This window comes from Rhinolophus sinicus, chromosome 14 (assembly GCF_057876585.1).
Source record: "Rhinolophus sinicus isolate RSI-liver-muscle chromosome 14, RSI-T2T, whole genome shotgun sequence".
In the NCBI taxonomy this organism is placed as follows: Eukaryota; Metazoa; Chordata; class Mammalia; order Chiroptera; family Rhinolophidae; genus Rhinolophus; species Rhinolophus sinicus.
In genome coordinates, this window is record NC_142514.1 from 129222441 (window position 1) to 129239863 (window position 17423).

Sequence of the window (17423 nt, forward strand, 5' to 3'; positions counted from 1 at the left end):
TTCTCTATTTTAATTAATTTTTTCCTAGTTTAAAAACAACAATAACTACTTTTAACTCTACTTTTTTTCTAAGGTAACAATCACTGTGTCAGTTGCTCACATGTGTTAGGCGCAGTATTTTCTCACACAGATGGTTGTTACCCATTAGTGGGTCAAAGCAGCTTTTTAAATAAATAAAGTAAATTAGGATAGAAAATATCCAAACGTGTTATATGTAGTAAGGTTAAGTATTATTCTGGGAAGTGTGTGTGTGTGTCTGTGTGTGTGTGTGTGTTCACAATACAAAAAGTAGTTTTTATTTTAGGCCACACCCAAAAAAGTTTGAAAGATAGTGTATCTCATTTAATCCCAAAAGCCACATATTAGGTCCAGATAATATTTTATACTTTTTAATAATGATGAAACTGATGTATATAGAAGTTACATAATTTGTCTAAAGTTAAGCAGCTAGTGTGACAGTCAAGAATGCCTCTATTTTATCTTCTGAACTCCAATTATCCCACTGGTATCTATATATCTCTATGTGAATGTCTAACAGGACCGCAACCTTACACGTATTTGCAAAACCTGTAACTCAGTTTCCACATATGTTTCAGTTTTCTGATTCCAATGTTTCGCTTTTCCACATCCAAGCAGCAATCCTCACATGTTTGATAAACCCACTCTCCACCATATCATTACCATAACTCTCGGTCACGTCCTCATCATTTCTCTCCTGGGGAACTACAACGGGATCCTCCCATTACTTGCGATCATGCTGCCTCCAAACTCCCAATTCATTCTCTACATTGCTGGAAGTAATCTCTTCAAGATAAAAAACTAATAATTTAGGGCAAACTCTCCTAACCCTGAAGTAAAACTTTCAAATTCCGAATGCCATATGTAATTTGCTATACTGGATGTTTGTGTATGTCTAGGAGATACTTTAAAAAATAGAACCTAATTAATATTTAAAGGCCTTTCATTAAAATCAGGAAACAGCTGAAAGACCCAGATCAAAAGTTCTTTACCTGCTGTTAAAGTTATTTCAAAGATACTAAGTTTATGTAAAGAGATTCGAGGACAGTCACAAATGTTTTTCACTTAAGAATTGCAGGTTGTCCAGCCAATGCAGTCTCGTTTTCTTACATACAAACACTACATCTTTATCTTGACACTAATGAAATGCTTTATTATTTGTGCCTTCACAGAGAGTTGACCACATTCATCAAATGGCAGGCATTAATACTGTCTCTAAGTCTGTTTAAAACACAATAAACTTTAATTTGCACTGGTTTCTAACTAAAAATGCAATGCTTTTCAATGTTTACATCAGATTGAGATATGTCTATTGTGAATCAGTCATATATAGTCTGTAGATCATGTGCAATGACAAGTCTGAGCCTTTCAATCTACTTGTTTAAACAAATGGTTGGATTTGCAAAGGCAGGTGGAAAGAATTTCTAGCTAAGTACTCACTAGGATGAGCTTAAAGTTGTCATAATATGCTTTATGACCTATTTTAAACTGAATTACTTAAAGAAATAATGAAACGGAATTGTTTTATTTTAAAAAATATTAGTGTTCTTCATACACAGATACCTCACATTGAAAATAAAACTAACAAAATTATGTTTAAGTGTTGCATGTTTCATTATTTTTTGTGAGCAAGATTAAATGTAATAGTTTTGGCACAGTGGTTGTATGGTTGATTCTTTCTTCTGCTTCTCAATTAAAACAAAAAAGAGCTGGTGGTTCAAAAGAAACTAATTTCTTTTCTTCAGATGATTATTGGGAAGATCCTGGTCAAGCTTGAGTCAACAACTATGATGAATTCTTTGGCTTGAAAAACGCAGGTTGCTTTACCCATAAATACACATTTGGAAGTAAAGAAATGTTTTAAAGGGATGCATGAGACAAAATGTTTCACCAAGTTTTCAAGACTTCTGCTTGGCCTGTATTGATAGTGACAGACAATGCTTTAAGGTGAAGCTGTGATAGTAACACAAAATAATAAAAAAACTGAGTAAAGGAGGCAGAACCATTATGAAGAATGCTCACTGCAGATGTACAGAGACTTCTTTCAGAACCCCTTCAAAATATTGTACCCCAATCCCTAAAAGAATCCATAATATTTGTTCGTATCAATCGACAGCTGGATGGCCAGATGGCCAGCTGGCTAAGAACTAGAACAAAACTAGAAATAACTCTCACTTCACATACTACCTTTCCTCAACCCAAGCCTCGGAAGTATTCCCAGGGTTCCATTTAAACGTAAGCCTTATTTTTGGTGTACAACTTGAAAATCAAGATCACCATGTATGAGATACTATATGTGAAAAAAACTATACCTGTAAAATAAAACCTATTAAAAGCTCTGTAAAAGTACATTTTTCTCTACGTACTTCAATACCAATAATTTCAATACCAAATAACATTGTGTTGCTTCTTAAGCAAATTCATACTATAACCATTACATCATATATCACTGTTAAAAAACACTTATGGAACTGCTTCCTCAAGTTTTTCCTTAAAAAAATAAAAATTGGCACACATTCTCTCCATTGAAAGGGGGTTTCATTTCCCATTTTCCCATTTATGGGTTAGGATAAAAACACACGTTGACTCATTTCTAACATAAAATGTTTCCCTTATCGTCTTCTCAAAGGAGGTTACCATAAATGGAGTCCTGGGGACAATATCATTTGATATTTACCTGTCCAATTTTATGCTATTAGAACTAAAACAATTGTTAATAAATGAAATGTGTCCTCAAATATCTATTTATAGTAAAGTTTAATCTTCAGAATAAAATATTCTAAAGCAATTGGACTTGTTAACTGCTATGTACAATATTGTTTGTTCATTCTAAACACATGCTAGAGTTCAAACAAACATGTAACATTGTTTTGTTTAGTTGCAGTACTTTATAAATAGCTTTACTTTACCATTTACCAAACCTCTTTTGTTGAGTTATTCAAACTAACTTCTGCCAAGAACACTAGGAATTTGGTGATAGTGCTTCTTTTAGGAGAAAAACAACCCCTTGCCTCAGAAAATTGAAAATGTTTGTCTTGGCACTAAAACCTTGTATTGAGCCTTCTGGAAAGTATTTTAAATTGTTGTTTTTAACTTAACCTAGACTTTGTGACTGAAACAGGAAAAGGTTCCGTAGCTCTGCACCAAAATACATATTTATAGGGTTGATTTTCTTTCTACAGCAAAAATACTAGCTTATGGCAGCAGTTTTCAAAGAACCATGCTAAAAATTGAGTATTATCACCATATTCAACACACAATTTGTTTTTTAAAACATCAAAAACTTCTGATGACTAAGAAATGCTAAATGTTGATCAAATATGTGGTCTTTAAGTACCATATTGGGAAGGATTATTTCATTTAACTACCTGTTCTGTTAGGAATTTTCACAAAAAGAAAATTTACTTGATATTGTACTTTCCTCCTGCGTATATCAACAAAAGTTATGCTTCTAAGGTTTTATATTTTCTATTTTCCTCACCAGGTATGCTTTATCTTTAGACTAGACAGAACATAAAGATAAACCACCTGAACTTTTTGCAATATTGTCCTGTTAATGTGTTTGAGGACAATTATGAATTTTTTGAAAATTGATAAAATGAAGTCGTCATTGATCTTAACTCCTCTACCTCATCCCTAAATTATTAAAATATAAGAGACCACAGAAATCATAGGGTGTACACAGAGCTGCTTTAAAATGGTAAGTCAAACTATTTCACAAACAGCACCAGATCGATGCAATGATTTTTCAGTCATAATAACTGACATAAAATACTACATATCCCATTATCGATCCTTTGCAGATCAAGCCCTCCCTACCCTGAAACTTTATGCATTTTTTTCTTTCTAACAGCCTAGCTGTCCTTTTACAAGAACAATAACAGCAACATCAGCATTTTTATATTTGCATATAATATTTTTTGTAAAGTCAAAATAATTTAAACTATATCATTGTGCTTATCAAATATTTATTAGGACGTACTGGCAGGAAATTTGTTGTTCAAAAATTCTGGTATGGTTGAATTATCTTATTTTAAGTTAGAAAATGATAAAAGATATATCCAAATATATCCTATTAAAATCCATAATTGCCTTTGTCAATTAAGTATAAATTTTAACTTTAAAAGCCTGGTCCTTACTGCTGTGATTGAATTCTGCATATATCCAGAAATATCAAGAGCCTATCCAAATGAGTGCAATAAGAGTGAAATAAATGGGAATTACTAATATCACTGAAGATTATGAAGAAGTAGACTCTTTCTAAACAAAAATCATATTCCCATGCTGCCATGGTTACATAACAATAGCAGACATCCTTTTTATTGGCACTGAAAACTCGAGCCATCCTAAAACTCCCCCACACTCCTCCGAGTCTCAGCATCAATGAAAAATACAACTCTGACCTCATGGACTAATTTAATATTTTACAGTCTATGATTGATGTGCTAGGTTACCTTCACAGAAAACTTAGATTAAACCTTACCATCACTTCTCATTCAAATTTAAAATGTTAATTGTTCTATAAGGTGAGTGAAGAATATCTAAACTCAGGCCCATGAAAAAACCTATCAGTATTTGAGGACTACTTAAATTTACATATTCAGCTTTCCAAATAAACCTGCTAGTAGAATGTGAAAAAAAGAAATCTTCCTTCCCTCTCTTTCTCTGTTTACTAAGGAGCAATGATTTATCTCTAACCACTCTAGAAAAAACGAAACTCATGCCACTTGCAGTGGTAATTATTTGGGGAACACTTTAGTTACATGCTTGATAAAAAACTGTAAAAGAACTCTATTTTTTCTATTAAAATAAATTGGTATAACAGAACATACCTGAAAAAGAACATGTACATGGCAGCTGTGATGCAGAACAAAAGGACCTATAACAAGGAGAAAATACATTACTTGCAAAAGAAAACTGATATCATCATTGGTATGTCTTATAAAAGCAAAAAACCTACTATTAAATCTTGTACTTGAAACAATTTAAAGATGTGCAAAAGTAGTCACATCTATCACGTTCTCTACCTTTCAAATAAACCATATTAAGGCAATAATGAGTCTGTATACACACACACACGTATAAATAAAAAGCATATACATTATACAATATGTATATATATTACAATATGTATATGTGTATATAGACTGCGTAGAAGGGTAACAAAGTTCAAAAAAGAACAACCAATTTTTTAAATTATCTCGAAGAATGCCATAAAAAAGAATGAAATCTTGCCATTTGTGACAACACGGATGGACCTAGAGATATTATGCTAAGTGAAATAAGTCAGACAGAGAAAGACAAATACCATGTGATTTCACTTACATGTGGAATCTCAAAAACAAAATAAATGAACAAACAAAACAGAAACAAACTCATAGATACAGAGAACAAACTGATGGTTGTCAGATAGGAGGGGGTTGGGGGCTGGGTGAAAAAGGTGAAGGGATTAAGTACAAATTGGCAGTTATAAAAATAGTCACAGGGATGTAAAGCACAGCATAGGGAATACAGTCAATAATATTGCAATAACTATGTGTGGTGTCAGGTGGGCACTAGATTTATCGGGGCGATGATCAGTTAGTAAGTTATATAAATGTCTAACCACTACGCTGTACACCTGAAAGTAATATACTATTGTATGTCAACTGTAACTAATAAAAAAAGTCTGAAGACATTAAGAACAAAGACGAGTTTTAGATAATGAAATCAGCAAATAAAACATAATGTTTATTAACTATTATATTAAGATGACCGTATTTTTTAAAAATGTAAAATACAGTCCAGTTGTCAATTAATTCTAATTAATAAGAACAGCTCCTAAAAACATAATCATCCTTTGTGGGATATAAACTAGCTATTAAAAACTTCCTCTAAAAGAAGGCATCAGAACACACAGTAAATCTGCATTAAAGAAGCTCCTGTCAAACACCCCATACTACACACGACACTAAGGTGTGTATGGAAAGAATCCACAACACAAGTCCTGGCCCAAGCTTGGTTATGTCAACAAAGTTTCTCTCTTTATTCTCCATGTTTCATTTTGGATCATTTCTACTGTTATGTCTTCAACTGGACTTGGATCAATCCATTTCATTGACGTCAACTGGATCCGTATTAACTCCTTTTTTTCTGTTTGCTTTGGACTTAATTTGCTTTCGGTTTTCTAGTTTCTTAAAGGTAGAAATGTAAGCCACTGATTTAAGATTTTTTTTTAATATAGATGTATAATGCTATAAATTTCCTCCTAAGATCTGTTGTACATGTATCCTACTAATTGTGGTAAGTTGGGTATTCACTTTTGTTCCATTCAAAATACTTCCTAATTTTGCTTTTGTATAACTTCTGTGATCTATGACTTAGTGAGACGTGCGTTATTTAGTTTCCAAATATTTGGGGACTTTCAGCAATCTTTCTGTTGTTACTGCATTCTTATTTGATTCTATTACGGTCAGAAAATACTTTATATGACTTGATTATTTCTAAATTTATCAAAGCTTGTTTTATGTCCCAGAATATGTTCCATATGTTTGGTAATATCCCATGTGCATTTTAAAAGAATGTGCATTCTCCTGTTGCTGAGCAGAGGGATCTGTACATGTTAGTTATGGCAAGTTGGTTGACATTTTCGGTTCAAACCGTCTATATCCTTATTGATTTGTCGTTGTTTTTTTTGTCCATTTGTTCAATCAGTTATTAAGACAAAGACAAGGTATCAAAATATCCTGCTGTAATTGTGGTGTTGTCTCCACAATCTCTCCTTGCAGTTCCACGAGTTTTTCCTTGGTGTATTTTGAAGCTGTTATTAGGGACATACACATTTAGAATTCTGTCTACTTTACCATGATGAAGTTACCTTCTTTATCTCGAATGTTCTTTGCTCTGAAATCTATTTTATCTGATTATAAAATTGCTGCTTTCTTTTGATTACTGTTAGTTTTCCATTCTTTTACTTTTAAATGATTGGGTCTTTACATTTGAAGTTTATTGCTCATAGACATAATATCAGTTTCTTGCTGTCTTTCCTACCTGAAAATCTCCACCTCTTCATTGATATATTTAGATTGTTTACATTTACTGTGATTATTAGTAAGTTCAGAATTAAATCTATCACTTGTTATTTATTTTTCTATTGTCTCTTATTTGTTTCCTTTTTCCTCTTTTCTGCCTTTTTTGGATTAACTATTTTTTATGACTCTAGTTTCCTTTTTTGGTTGGCTTATGTTAGTGTTTATTTTAGGGTTTATAGTATACATCTTTAAATTGATACAATCTCCATTCAAGTGACATTATACCACTTAACATATAATATAAAAACCTGAAATAATATACTTCCATTTCTTCCCTCGTGACCTTTGTGCAATTGTTGTCACCCATTGTACCTTCACCTATATTATAAAACCGCTATATTTTAATCATTTTTCAATCCCGAATGTCCAGGATCTTAAAACCATTGTTTCATATGTTTTGCCCATGTTTTAGTTGTTTCAACTGGAAGGGTAAGGATTATATCCTGATCATCCCGTAACTTACAGGTCATGGCCAGATGCAGAGCGTGGTTAAGTCTAAAAAATTTTCACCTTTGGTTTGGAAGATATTTTTGCTGGACATAAATTTCTAGGTTGATAGATTTTATTTCAGTAGTTTTTTCAATGAACGTCGTTCCAATATCTTCTTACAATTTGATTATGATGTGCCTTAGTGTAGTCTTGTACTAGGGGTTAAGTTTCTTGAATCGATTTACAGTTTTCACCAAATTTGAAAGAATTTTAAACCATTATTACATCAAATATTTTTTCCTCCCCCCTACTCTTCTCCTTTAGGAACTCCAATTAATGTAGAGTACGTCACATGAAATTCTCCCATAGCTCACAAATGTTCTCTTTATTTTGAAAAAAAAAAAAAAAAGTCTCTTAACACTCTGTGCTTCATTTCAGATCATTTCTACTGTTATGTCTTCAAGTTTACTAATGTTGTCTTCTGCAATATAGAATATGTCGTTAATGTCATCCAATAAATTTCCCATCTTACACATTATAATTATCATATCTAAAGTTTGATTTGGATTTTTCCCTATTTTCCACGTTTCTAACTTTTTGAAACTACAAAATTCAGTTATAATAACTCTTTTTAATGTTCTTGCCTGCTAACTAACAGCTCTGTCAAATTTGGTTTGGTATTGACTGATTTATCTCCTTATTATGGTTCAATTTTGTTTCTTACTGCATACCTGGTATTTTTGACTGAATACTAGACATTCTGAATTTCACCTTGGTGGGTGCTGGGTATTTTTGTATTCCCATAAATCTTCTTGAGCTTTGTTCTGGGACACAGTCAAGTTATTGGAAACAGTCTAATCCTTTAAGGACTTGCTTTTAAGATACTTTAGGAGGCAGTAGAGTAGTGCTCAACTTAGGGCTAATTATTCCCCATTACTGTAATACGACCCTTATATACTTGAGTATTGACTACTTTACTCAACGCCACATGGATCTTGAGATTTTCCAGTCTGGCTGGTAAGGAATCTATTTCTGCTGCTATGTGAGTGCCAAGCACTCAATTAAGGACCTCTAATCCTTTCAGGTTGTTGTTTCCTTGGCCTGGGGTATTTTCCTCCCTCATGTGTCCTAATCAGTAATCAGCTGAGTACTTTCCTCTCTAGTCTTCTGTTCTGTGAACTCTATCCAGCATGGTTTCCTCTCACTCTCCACTCTGTTTCCTCAACTCAGAAAGTCCTCTAGACTTTGCCCAGTGACTAGTACATCATAGATGTTCAGTAACTGATAACTATTAACAAGAAACAATGTCTCTGTGATTCCCTTCCATTTCACAAACACTGCACAATATACTTACACGGGATAAGTAATTTTGAAATTGCTAATTTTGCCTTAAATTTTTAACATTTTCTTAATTCAAAAAGTAATGCAGGGCCTGCTACAACATAGATGAACCTCAAAAACATTAAGTGAAAGAAACAAGTTACAAAGGACGACATGCTGTATGATACCATTTATATGAAATTCCAGAACAGACAATCTATTTACAGAAAGTAGAATAATGAATGGCTAGAGCTATGGGAGTGAGAGTTGATAGGGAGTGTTTGCTAATGGTACAAGGTTTCTTCTGGGGGCGATGAAAAGGTTCTAAAATTAGATTGTATGGACAGGTGCACAACTCTATAAATATACTAAAAAATCATGGATTTGACACTTCAAACTGGTAAATTTTATAGCATGTAAATTACATCTGAAAAGGCTATTAAAGCTGATTTTTTTTTACAATGCAACACATGTACATGATAAACACTAAATTCAAACTGAATAACAAAAGTACAATGAAAAGAAAGTGCCCTGCTATTCCAGATCGCTGGTATCCTGTCTGTGTAGAAGTGTGTGTGTGTGTGTGTGTGTGTGTGTGTGTGTGTGTGTGTGTGAGAATAGACACATATTAATAAAGACATTGTGTTGTAGCTTTCTCTTTAATTTTATACATAAACACACACAATATGGAAATGCTGAAGTTTATTTAAACAGACTATGAATAGATATTTAGAGTGGATACAATAAATAATGAATACCAAAGCACACTGTGTAAACATGTGCACTTATATCTCTGAGGTAAATTCTTAGAGCTGGATTCACTGCATCAAAGGATAGGTGCATTTTTTCATTTTGATGTACTCCCATTAGATTAGCAATCTCCCTATACCAAAAAAACTGTTTTATCCTTATCAAAGCGATGAGTGAAAGAAATGATACATTATGTTTGCATTTGTCTTATGAGTGAAACTGATCTTCCCAGGTTTATAAACCTTTTTGTTCATTTTTTTGGTCAGTTGTTTTAACTGCTTTTTCATATCATTTGTCTATTTTAGGATTGGTGACCTTGTAGAAAGCATTTTTATGTTTTGAAACTGAGTATACTTACACGAAAACCTATAAATAATTTCACTATTAGCTATTTGTACTAAGAATATGGGTGGTTAAATGAAAGTAGTCATATAAAGGAAATCTCGTAACATATTAAGCCAAAAGAATATTTTGAGCCAAAAGTGTACAGAAAAAGTACAACAAATAATGTGAAAGTAAAGTTCATTCAAGTGAAAAATGCTGTTTTCTCTAGAATGAGTTTTCAGGAAGTGACAGATTTACAATACATGGCTTCCTGGTATAGAACTTAGAAAACTTTCAGGGAAAAAAAAACAACGGTACTATTGCTGTCATCACCATGTCATGTAGACTTATATGAAAACTATCCCCTCTCAAGGCCCTAATAAAAAAACAGTATCACAATATATGAATACTTTAAAATCCTAAAAATAATCAGAAATATGACACATGTGAATACAGTCCAAATGTGAGTGTGGACTGGTAAAGAACGCTGTTTTTACCATTTACGTCTCAAAATGGTTAAAACACATATCCTGAAGTCATTTTAAAGTCTAGCAGAGACCTGAACAGATGGTGCATTTAACTACTTCCTACCACACAACTCTGCTTTTCCTTAACATAATTAAGTGCTCTCGTCCCCAATCACAGCGCCTGTAACCACTCCCTCCTGCCTGTGTCCCAGGACAAGCAAGGATGCAGAGCTGCCTGTCCTTCATTCCTCACCAAGCCCATTTCGCCCCATATTCACTGAGCCGCCTCTTTCCATTACTCAAATGAATACCAAAATCTCATCTCTGTTTTCTGGAAAAGCAGCAATAAATGTCCCTTTGTCCCATGTGTATTTCATTCATATTTCTGCAGTGTTTCCACCCACCCATTCACAATAATTGATTTGGCATCTATGTGTTTCTAACACTTTGTGACTCATCAAGTCAAAGGGAGAGAGATACAAACGTAAGCTCCAAACTATCAAGAGCCCACGTGATCTTCTAGTAAAATAGAATAGACAAGGAACCACAAGTTCTCACTATCGTTGATATATTTATTCAGTATTTGCTATACTGCCAGCATCCAGGGAAACAAAATCACGTGATCCTGGATTCTCGTTGCCCTTATGAGGTCAAGTCTAGTGGAAATGTAAGTGTATTAACAAATCCTTCCAATACAATATGCGAGAACAGAATATTAAACTTCATGCTACAAGAAGTACTCACCAAAACATCTGATTATATTATTATTTAAATTACTCAGTGTATTTAGGCAATGCATTTTTGGTTGTCTGTATACCCTTCTTTATGTCTCCACCAGAACTTAGAACATAAAGTCCCAAAGGGCAGAGTCTTTACTTTACCTAACTCCATACATGGATAGATTCTTGATATATTATTTAAGGCTTTTTGATAATGATGATGTTAGTTTCTATTGATAGCAACCCTCTTCAAAAAAACTAGTATTACTCTCATTCACACACTTATAATAAGACTGAACTTTAGAATACACTAAACATCTTCAACTTTTCTGAAAACACAAGACTATTTCATGGTCTCTTGGGGAAACCATTCTTATTGGATGAATAAGTGTTATGACAATTTGCAATGTATATATGCTGACTTTGAACACACAATATATTATCATAATATTGATTTGCTTCAGCTAACACATAATTTCAAGCAGCACTACTCTCAAGTTAAATAACTATGTATTGCTTTATAATTTTTAAAAATCCTTACAGAATTTAAATCTCACATACTATACAGTCCATCTTTTTAATCTGTCACTTTGTTTCAGAATAGCGATTTATTGATTTTTTTTTAAAGTTTCCCTTCCTTGACAAAACAAATGCAGGAAAAGTACAAAAGACCTTATGGGAAATTTAGGACCACATATGCCTGACTAGAATTAAGAAAGAAGTCTTGGATCTCCAAATTTAAGACTATAAACTTGATCAAATAAATCACTTCCATTCTTTAAGTCTTAACTTTTCATCTTTAAAGGAACTTAGATTAATCTGTAGTATCTTTCCAAACTCCAAAATTCTGATTCCATCAGTCAATTGGTTTCAGTGTACAACAAAATTATTTCCAAGCAAAATGTCACTAATATATAATGAGACAAATCTCAGAATTTATGTATACATAAGCAGACGAAAGTATTTGCTCTGACTGAACTGAATGTAATGGAGGGAAATTACATTAAATATGCCAAAAATTTGGGCCTAGTCTCTTCCTTGCACTGCTCTCCATTCTTGATTTATACTTCAAGGTCAGCAAACAGAGTCTGACAACATATTAACCTTGAAATTTTCCAGTTGTAGAAAACAGCTATGTAAGATAGCAGCTGGGAAGTACAGGCTATATGATATCCTGTCCTTTTATGGTAAGTAGGTAAGCTGTATTTTGTCTGCCATAAAAATAAAACAAGCTAAAGGATGTAACTATGGAAAATTTCAATGTGTAGCAACTAATACAACCTGGAAGTTACATTCTTTATTACAACTTAATTCTTATTCTGCTGGCAGATTTTAAAAAAATAAACAGCTTTAAAATGACTGTCTATTTAAAAGTTTACAGATCAAGGATTATATGAAGGAAAATTCAGTCTTTACTAAAAACGTAAAAACCAAGATGCAAATTCATTCACTGAACAAAATACTCATTGAAAGTATGTTCTCAGAACTGGGACGATAAAACCCAGTTAGATATTATGGTTAAACACCTACATCACTTCATTCACAGCTCTATTTTACCATTTAAAGGAGACGCAGTTTACTTGAAGCAAAGGTTGGCAATGACATACTTAAAAATTATCACGACAGTCATTTGTTCCTTTTCTTCCCCATACCCATTTCTCTATGGTTAACTGGCATTAAAAGTCATTAAAAGTGCAATTCAAAACAAACAGAAAAGGAAATAAATATGAAAAGGAAGAGCAAGGAGCCAAAAGAAACCATGGGAGAATTTAATGATAGAAAGTTAGTAGAGGTAAATCAAGAAAATAAAATGGAACAGAGAACATGGAGAAAGGAGAGGAATAAAATAGATAATCAACTACTATTGATTAGCAGTGCTAGGTACTGTATAAAGTATTTTAAAAATATTATCTCTAGTCCTAACAACAGCTCTTCAAGGTAGGTTTTTATCACTCTTATTTTAAAGATGAGGCAAAGATGGTCTCAGCAGATAAGTTAGTCACCTAAAATCACAGAATATTTAACTGGCTGAATTAGGCTCAAAGCTAAAACTATTTAATTTCAAATTCAACGCTTTCAATTATACCCCTCTGCCTCTAGAAAAGATTTTATTCTTATTAATGTTAATTTAGTGGCTACTATGTTTACAAGGTAGGAATAATTCCCATAATGATTCCAATTTTTTTTTAACCAGTGTCTGTCATCTAAAAAATTGAGGGGAAAATCTTTCAAAGTTCAGTATTATTACAATAATTAAAACAATAGTGTAACAACAACATCAATTGTTGATGTTTCTGAAAGCTCCTTCATTTCACATGTTGCACTAAATTCTTGACATATTTCACTTTAATATATAATCCTCAAAATGGCCTTGCAATGTAGGGATTATTATATTCACTTCAGAGAAGAGGTTTAGAGAAACATAGCTCGGGATTAAGCCAGTTTGGGGAACCAGGTGTGATTCTAAAGCCTGTGAACTGTCACGGATTTCTCTCAAAGATTCCTTTAAAAACTCCCAATAAAGAATTACAGTTTTATGAATTTTATTCAATTGAATTATAAAACATCTCTTCTTTTCATGCACAGCAGATAAAACAGTAAGTTAAGGTACATTCTCTGTGCCAAAGAGCTCACTATCTACACTATAAATCAGATTTAAGAAAAGCAACGGTGACAAGAAAATTCCATAATCCTCAAACCTTCTATAAAATATTTATTCTAGTAAAGAAAAACAGATCTAAGAAATATACTTTTTAAATTTCCAAATAATCTAAATATTACAAGCAAGAACTAAAAATTTTACATGTTTACATATGAAGTGAGATGACAAAAAGTTGCATGAGTCAGTTTTCCAATATGTTTACAAAACCATGGAAGGGACCACCATTCTCTAGCTGAATGCTGCCAAACATGTTCCTTTTTCAATTTAGAGAACAAAACAAAGAACTTCACATGTCATTCAGCACATGAAGGAGGAGGAAGAGAAAGGTTTTACATGGATTCAGAGCAAAGTTAAAGCTGAAAAAATATTGTGTTTCCAGCAGGGCAAAGTAGATGGGGTCACCTAAGTGAAACCTCATTATTGTAAGTAGACAATTTGTAGTAAGTTAGTTATTGTCATCCAAAAGGTGGTATTCCCATTAACCTCAAATAAGAACCAGGCTTAGGGTGATAGTGTGTTTTCCCCTCAGAGACAGTACAAAAATAAATAAATAAGAGCTTGCAGATTACTTTAGAGAGGTCACAGCAGGGCCACAAACAACACATGGCACTATGGCAATTCAGATCTTTCTCTTTTGATAAAGGTAAGAAAGACCAGTAGAATGAGGGCTATTTTCACTCTAACTAAGGTGGCCAGGAAGACAGCACTCACTCACTACTTCACCAAACCACACTGTGCTGTGGACCAAAGGCCCACAGCTGCCCTCCAGCGGAGTTCCACATTTTTTAAGTGTCCGCTGAGAACCCACTATTCGCAATACATAAAGCCCCGAAAAAGAGCCACCAACAACAGAAAAATAGGCACTATCTTCACTGTTGTTTTAAACACACATATGGGTACTTAACTCATGTGCTGGTATAATGGAATGTCACTTAGTTCTCCCAAATGGTATGCCCTGTGCGCACACTCAAGCCATCTGCCAGTTCTTTGGGCATATGCTCATTCCAGAACTCATCTGAGAAATCCTTCCTCAATTAGGCATGGCATAGCTCATATCTATCTTAGTTCTCATTATTTCTATCCAGCTGCAGATTCCTCTCTGCATACTCAGTTTCCACTGACTATCATTTCTTCAGAAAGGAAAGGTCCATAACTAATCGGTTTTCTTTTTCTAATGAACATGTTAAAAGTTTTAAAGCACAATTAAAGTGGGCATTACCTCTACAAAAAAAGGGGTGGGGTAAGTACCAGGGTAGCATGTGCTTGAATTATGAACCAAATGCACTATGGAAACCTTTTCAACCATCTCTCCTAAAACTGTATACACACACAAGATTTTTCCTTTTGAGTTCCCCATGCTTATTACAGCAAGAAAACACAATAGATCAAGGCTTCTTACGTGTTGGTTAACCTTTTTTCTGTGCTTTTTTCCCCTCTGCAATCAGCAAGACAGATTCGGTATCTAGTTTGTCACTAACAGACATAACAATATTGAAATATATCATTTTTACAAAAGTATTTTAACAGTTTATAGATAAGAGTATAATAAAATAAAAAATCACTACTGATATTTTTAAAAATCCAGTCAACTTTGCTAACATCTAATGGTCTAGGGCAATGAGAAGAAACTTAAATGCTTATTTAGTCTTATTCAAACAGTAAAAATGAATTAAGAATAAACAGAGATAAAAATCTAGTGCAACTGTAAAATCAAGTTTTATCCAGTATTAGTTATTAATTATGAATTCCAAAATGATTAAAAAGAAGTGATTTATACACTGGGGTAACCTCTATCACGGAAAGCAGAAGCTTTGTATTCTAGTTGCATGTAGTGAGGACCTTATTCGCAATTGGTGTATAACCAGGTTCAAGGATGAACCTATATGACCTAATGAGAGAGGCAGTCTGTCTAAAAGTCAAAATCATAATTTTAGATACTAATATCTGGGAATGTTTGCACAAATTCGTCACCACTTGGAAGTACATTATTCTTACATTTCTGATGGTAATATTATGCGTTGTATGTATGCATCTGTAGATGGATGGATGGATGGATGGATGGATGGATGGGTGGGTGGGTGGGTGGGTGGGTGGGTGGGTGGGTGGATGGATGGATGGATGGATGGATGGATGGATGGATGGATGGATGGATAGATAGATAGATAGATAGATAGATAGATAGATAGATAGATAGATAGATAAATGTATACACACAATACCTCTTACCAAAGGACAGTAGTCCCTGAACTTTCTAAATAAACTCAAAATTATGGACATGAAAATGTGAGTAGTCAGTACCTGCAGAAACCACCATCTTGTTTTTTTTCTAGCCATCTTACTTGCTTTTTCAGAATGGCTGCATCTCAGAGAACCAGGAGGTTTCAGAATGAATAATGTGATCCTCATGTGGTATTTTAGTCCCTCAGTTATGTTCACAACCTGATAATCATCTACTTCTATAGAAATTGTCATGAAAGGAAAAATAAGTTTTGTTTTTCTTCTCATTTTTTGTTCTCCATAAGATGTCATTAACAGGCATGGGAAGAAATGAACAAAGGTTTTCTGAAGCTTTCTCACAATAGCATTCTTAATGTTCCCACAGTCTTGTTTTATTAGCAATTAGCATAGCTGCCGAGTTTTAGCTTACTTCTCCAGTACTGTGAATACATCCATATTAATTTTTATTTTAAAATATCAATAACATGAATGCATACTTATTCTAGATTATAATCCAAAGTAGTACTTTGAAAATGCAGGTTATTGGACATATAGACATATGGGACGTGATTTCCTGGTTAAGAACAAAAGAAACATTTATTTTGTTCATTCATTTAAATTATAGACTTATTTCTCCCGTCCAACTCAGATTTTTTCAAGTGCTTGTTTTTAAAGGTATCTTACAGTTTAGAAGTTAGAGTCTTCTGAATACAAACTTCTACAAATCATAGCACACACAAAGACCTCCCTGGGCTATGTCTAAAACACTGTCTAAATACCAGCGCTGTCTCCACCCACCGCATTAGAATGAGATAAACAAGCCATGTATCAGCAAAGCAGAACAACTCAACATTGTCACGCTGGGAAGATAATTAGGAGTTAAACAGAGTAAATGCTCTCAAAAATAAGTCCTCACAATACCCAAAGAACATTGAAACGGATATGACTTGGCCTTCTCCGCCTTCAAAATTTAATTAGTAACAATAAACCAGACTAATTGGGGGTGGAAGCTGCAAAGTTCTGAAGAGCATTTCTAAATGTAATTTTCTCAGTGTATTAAATATGGGACATGGCAAAAATGAGGCATGCATGTGTGTTAGCCAAAATTTTCACATGGAATAGTCTGATTAATATTTTAACAGAAAAGGCCCCTCAGGAAAGCAGGTGGTTCCTGGTGCACACGGTCTCAATCGGAGCAATCCTAAGTACACATTCCTTCATCTTAATCAAGCTGGGAGCCAAAATATAAATTGGCATTTGTGGAAGCATGATTTCATTTTTCTAAAAAGGAAAAAGGGTAAAATGACTAGTTTTTAATGAAAACTAAGCATTAAAATATTGGTCATTACCCTGCCTCAAAAGTGTCATTATAACTAGACTTTTATGTATCTTGAGACCTATTTGAGTTAAAAATAAATCCCCTAAGTAAATATACTCAGTACTTAGC

The 17423-nt window shown here is 33.5% G+C and overlaps 1 protein-coding gene across 1 annotated transcript in view; it reads right to left on the reverse strand.

Annotated features, from left to right (window-relative positions):
• Positions 1–17423, reverse strand: part of TMEM135 (transmembrane protein 135) — a 215770-nt gene that overhangs the window by 74263 nt on the left and 124084 nt on the right. Inside the window, exon 6 of the mRNA XM_019739636.3 lies at positions 4851–4897. Within this exon, the coding sequence (XP_019595195.1) occupies positions 4851–4897 (47 nt within the window). The remainder of the gene's footprint in view (positions 1–4850; positions 4898–17423) is intronic.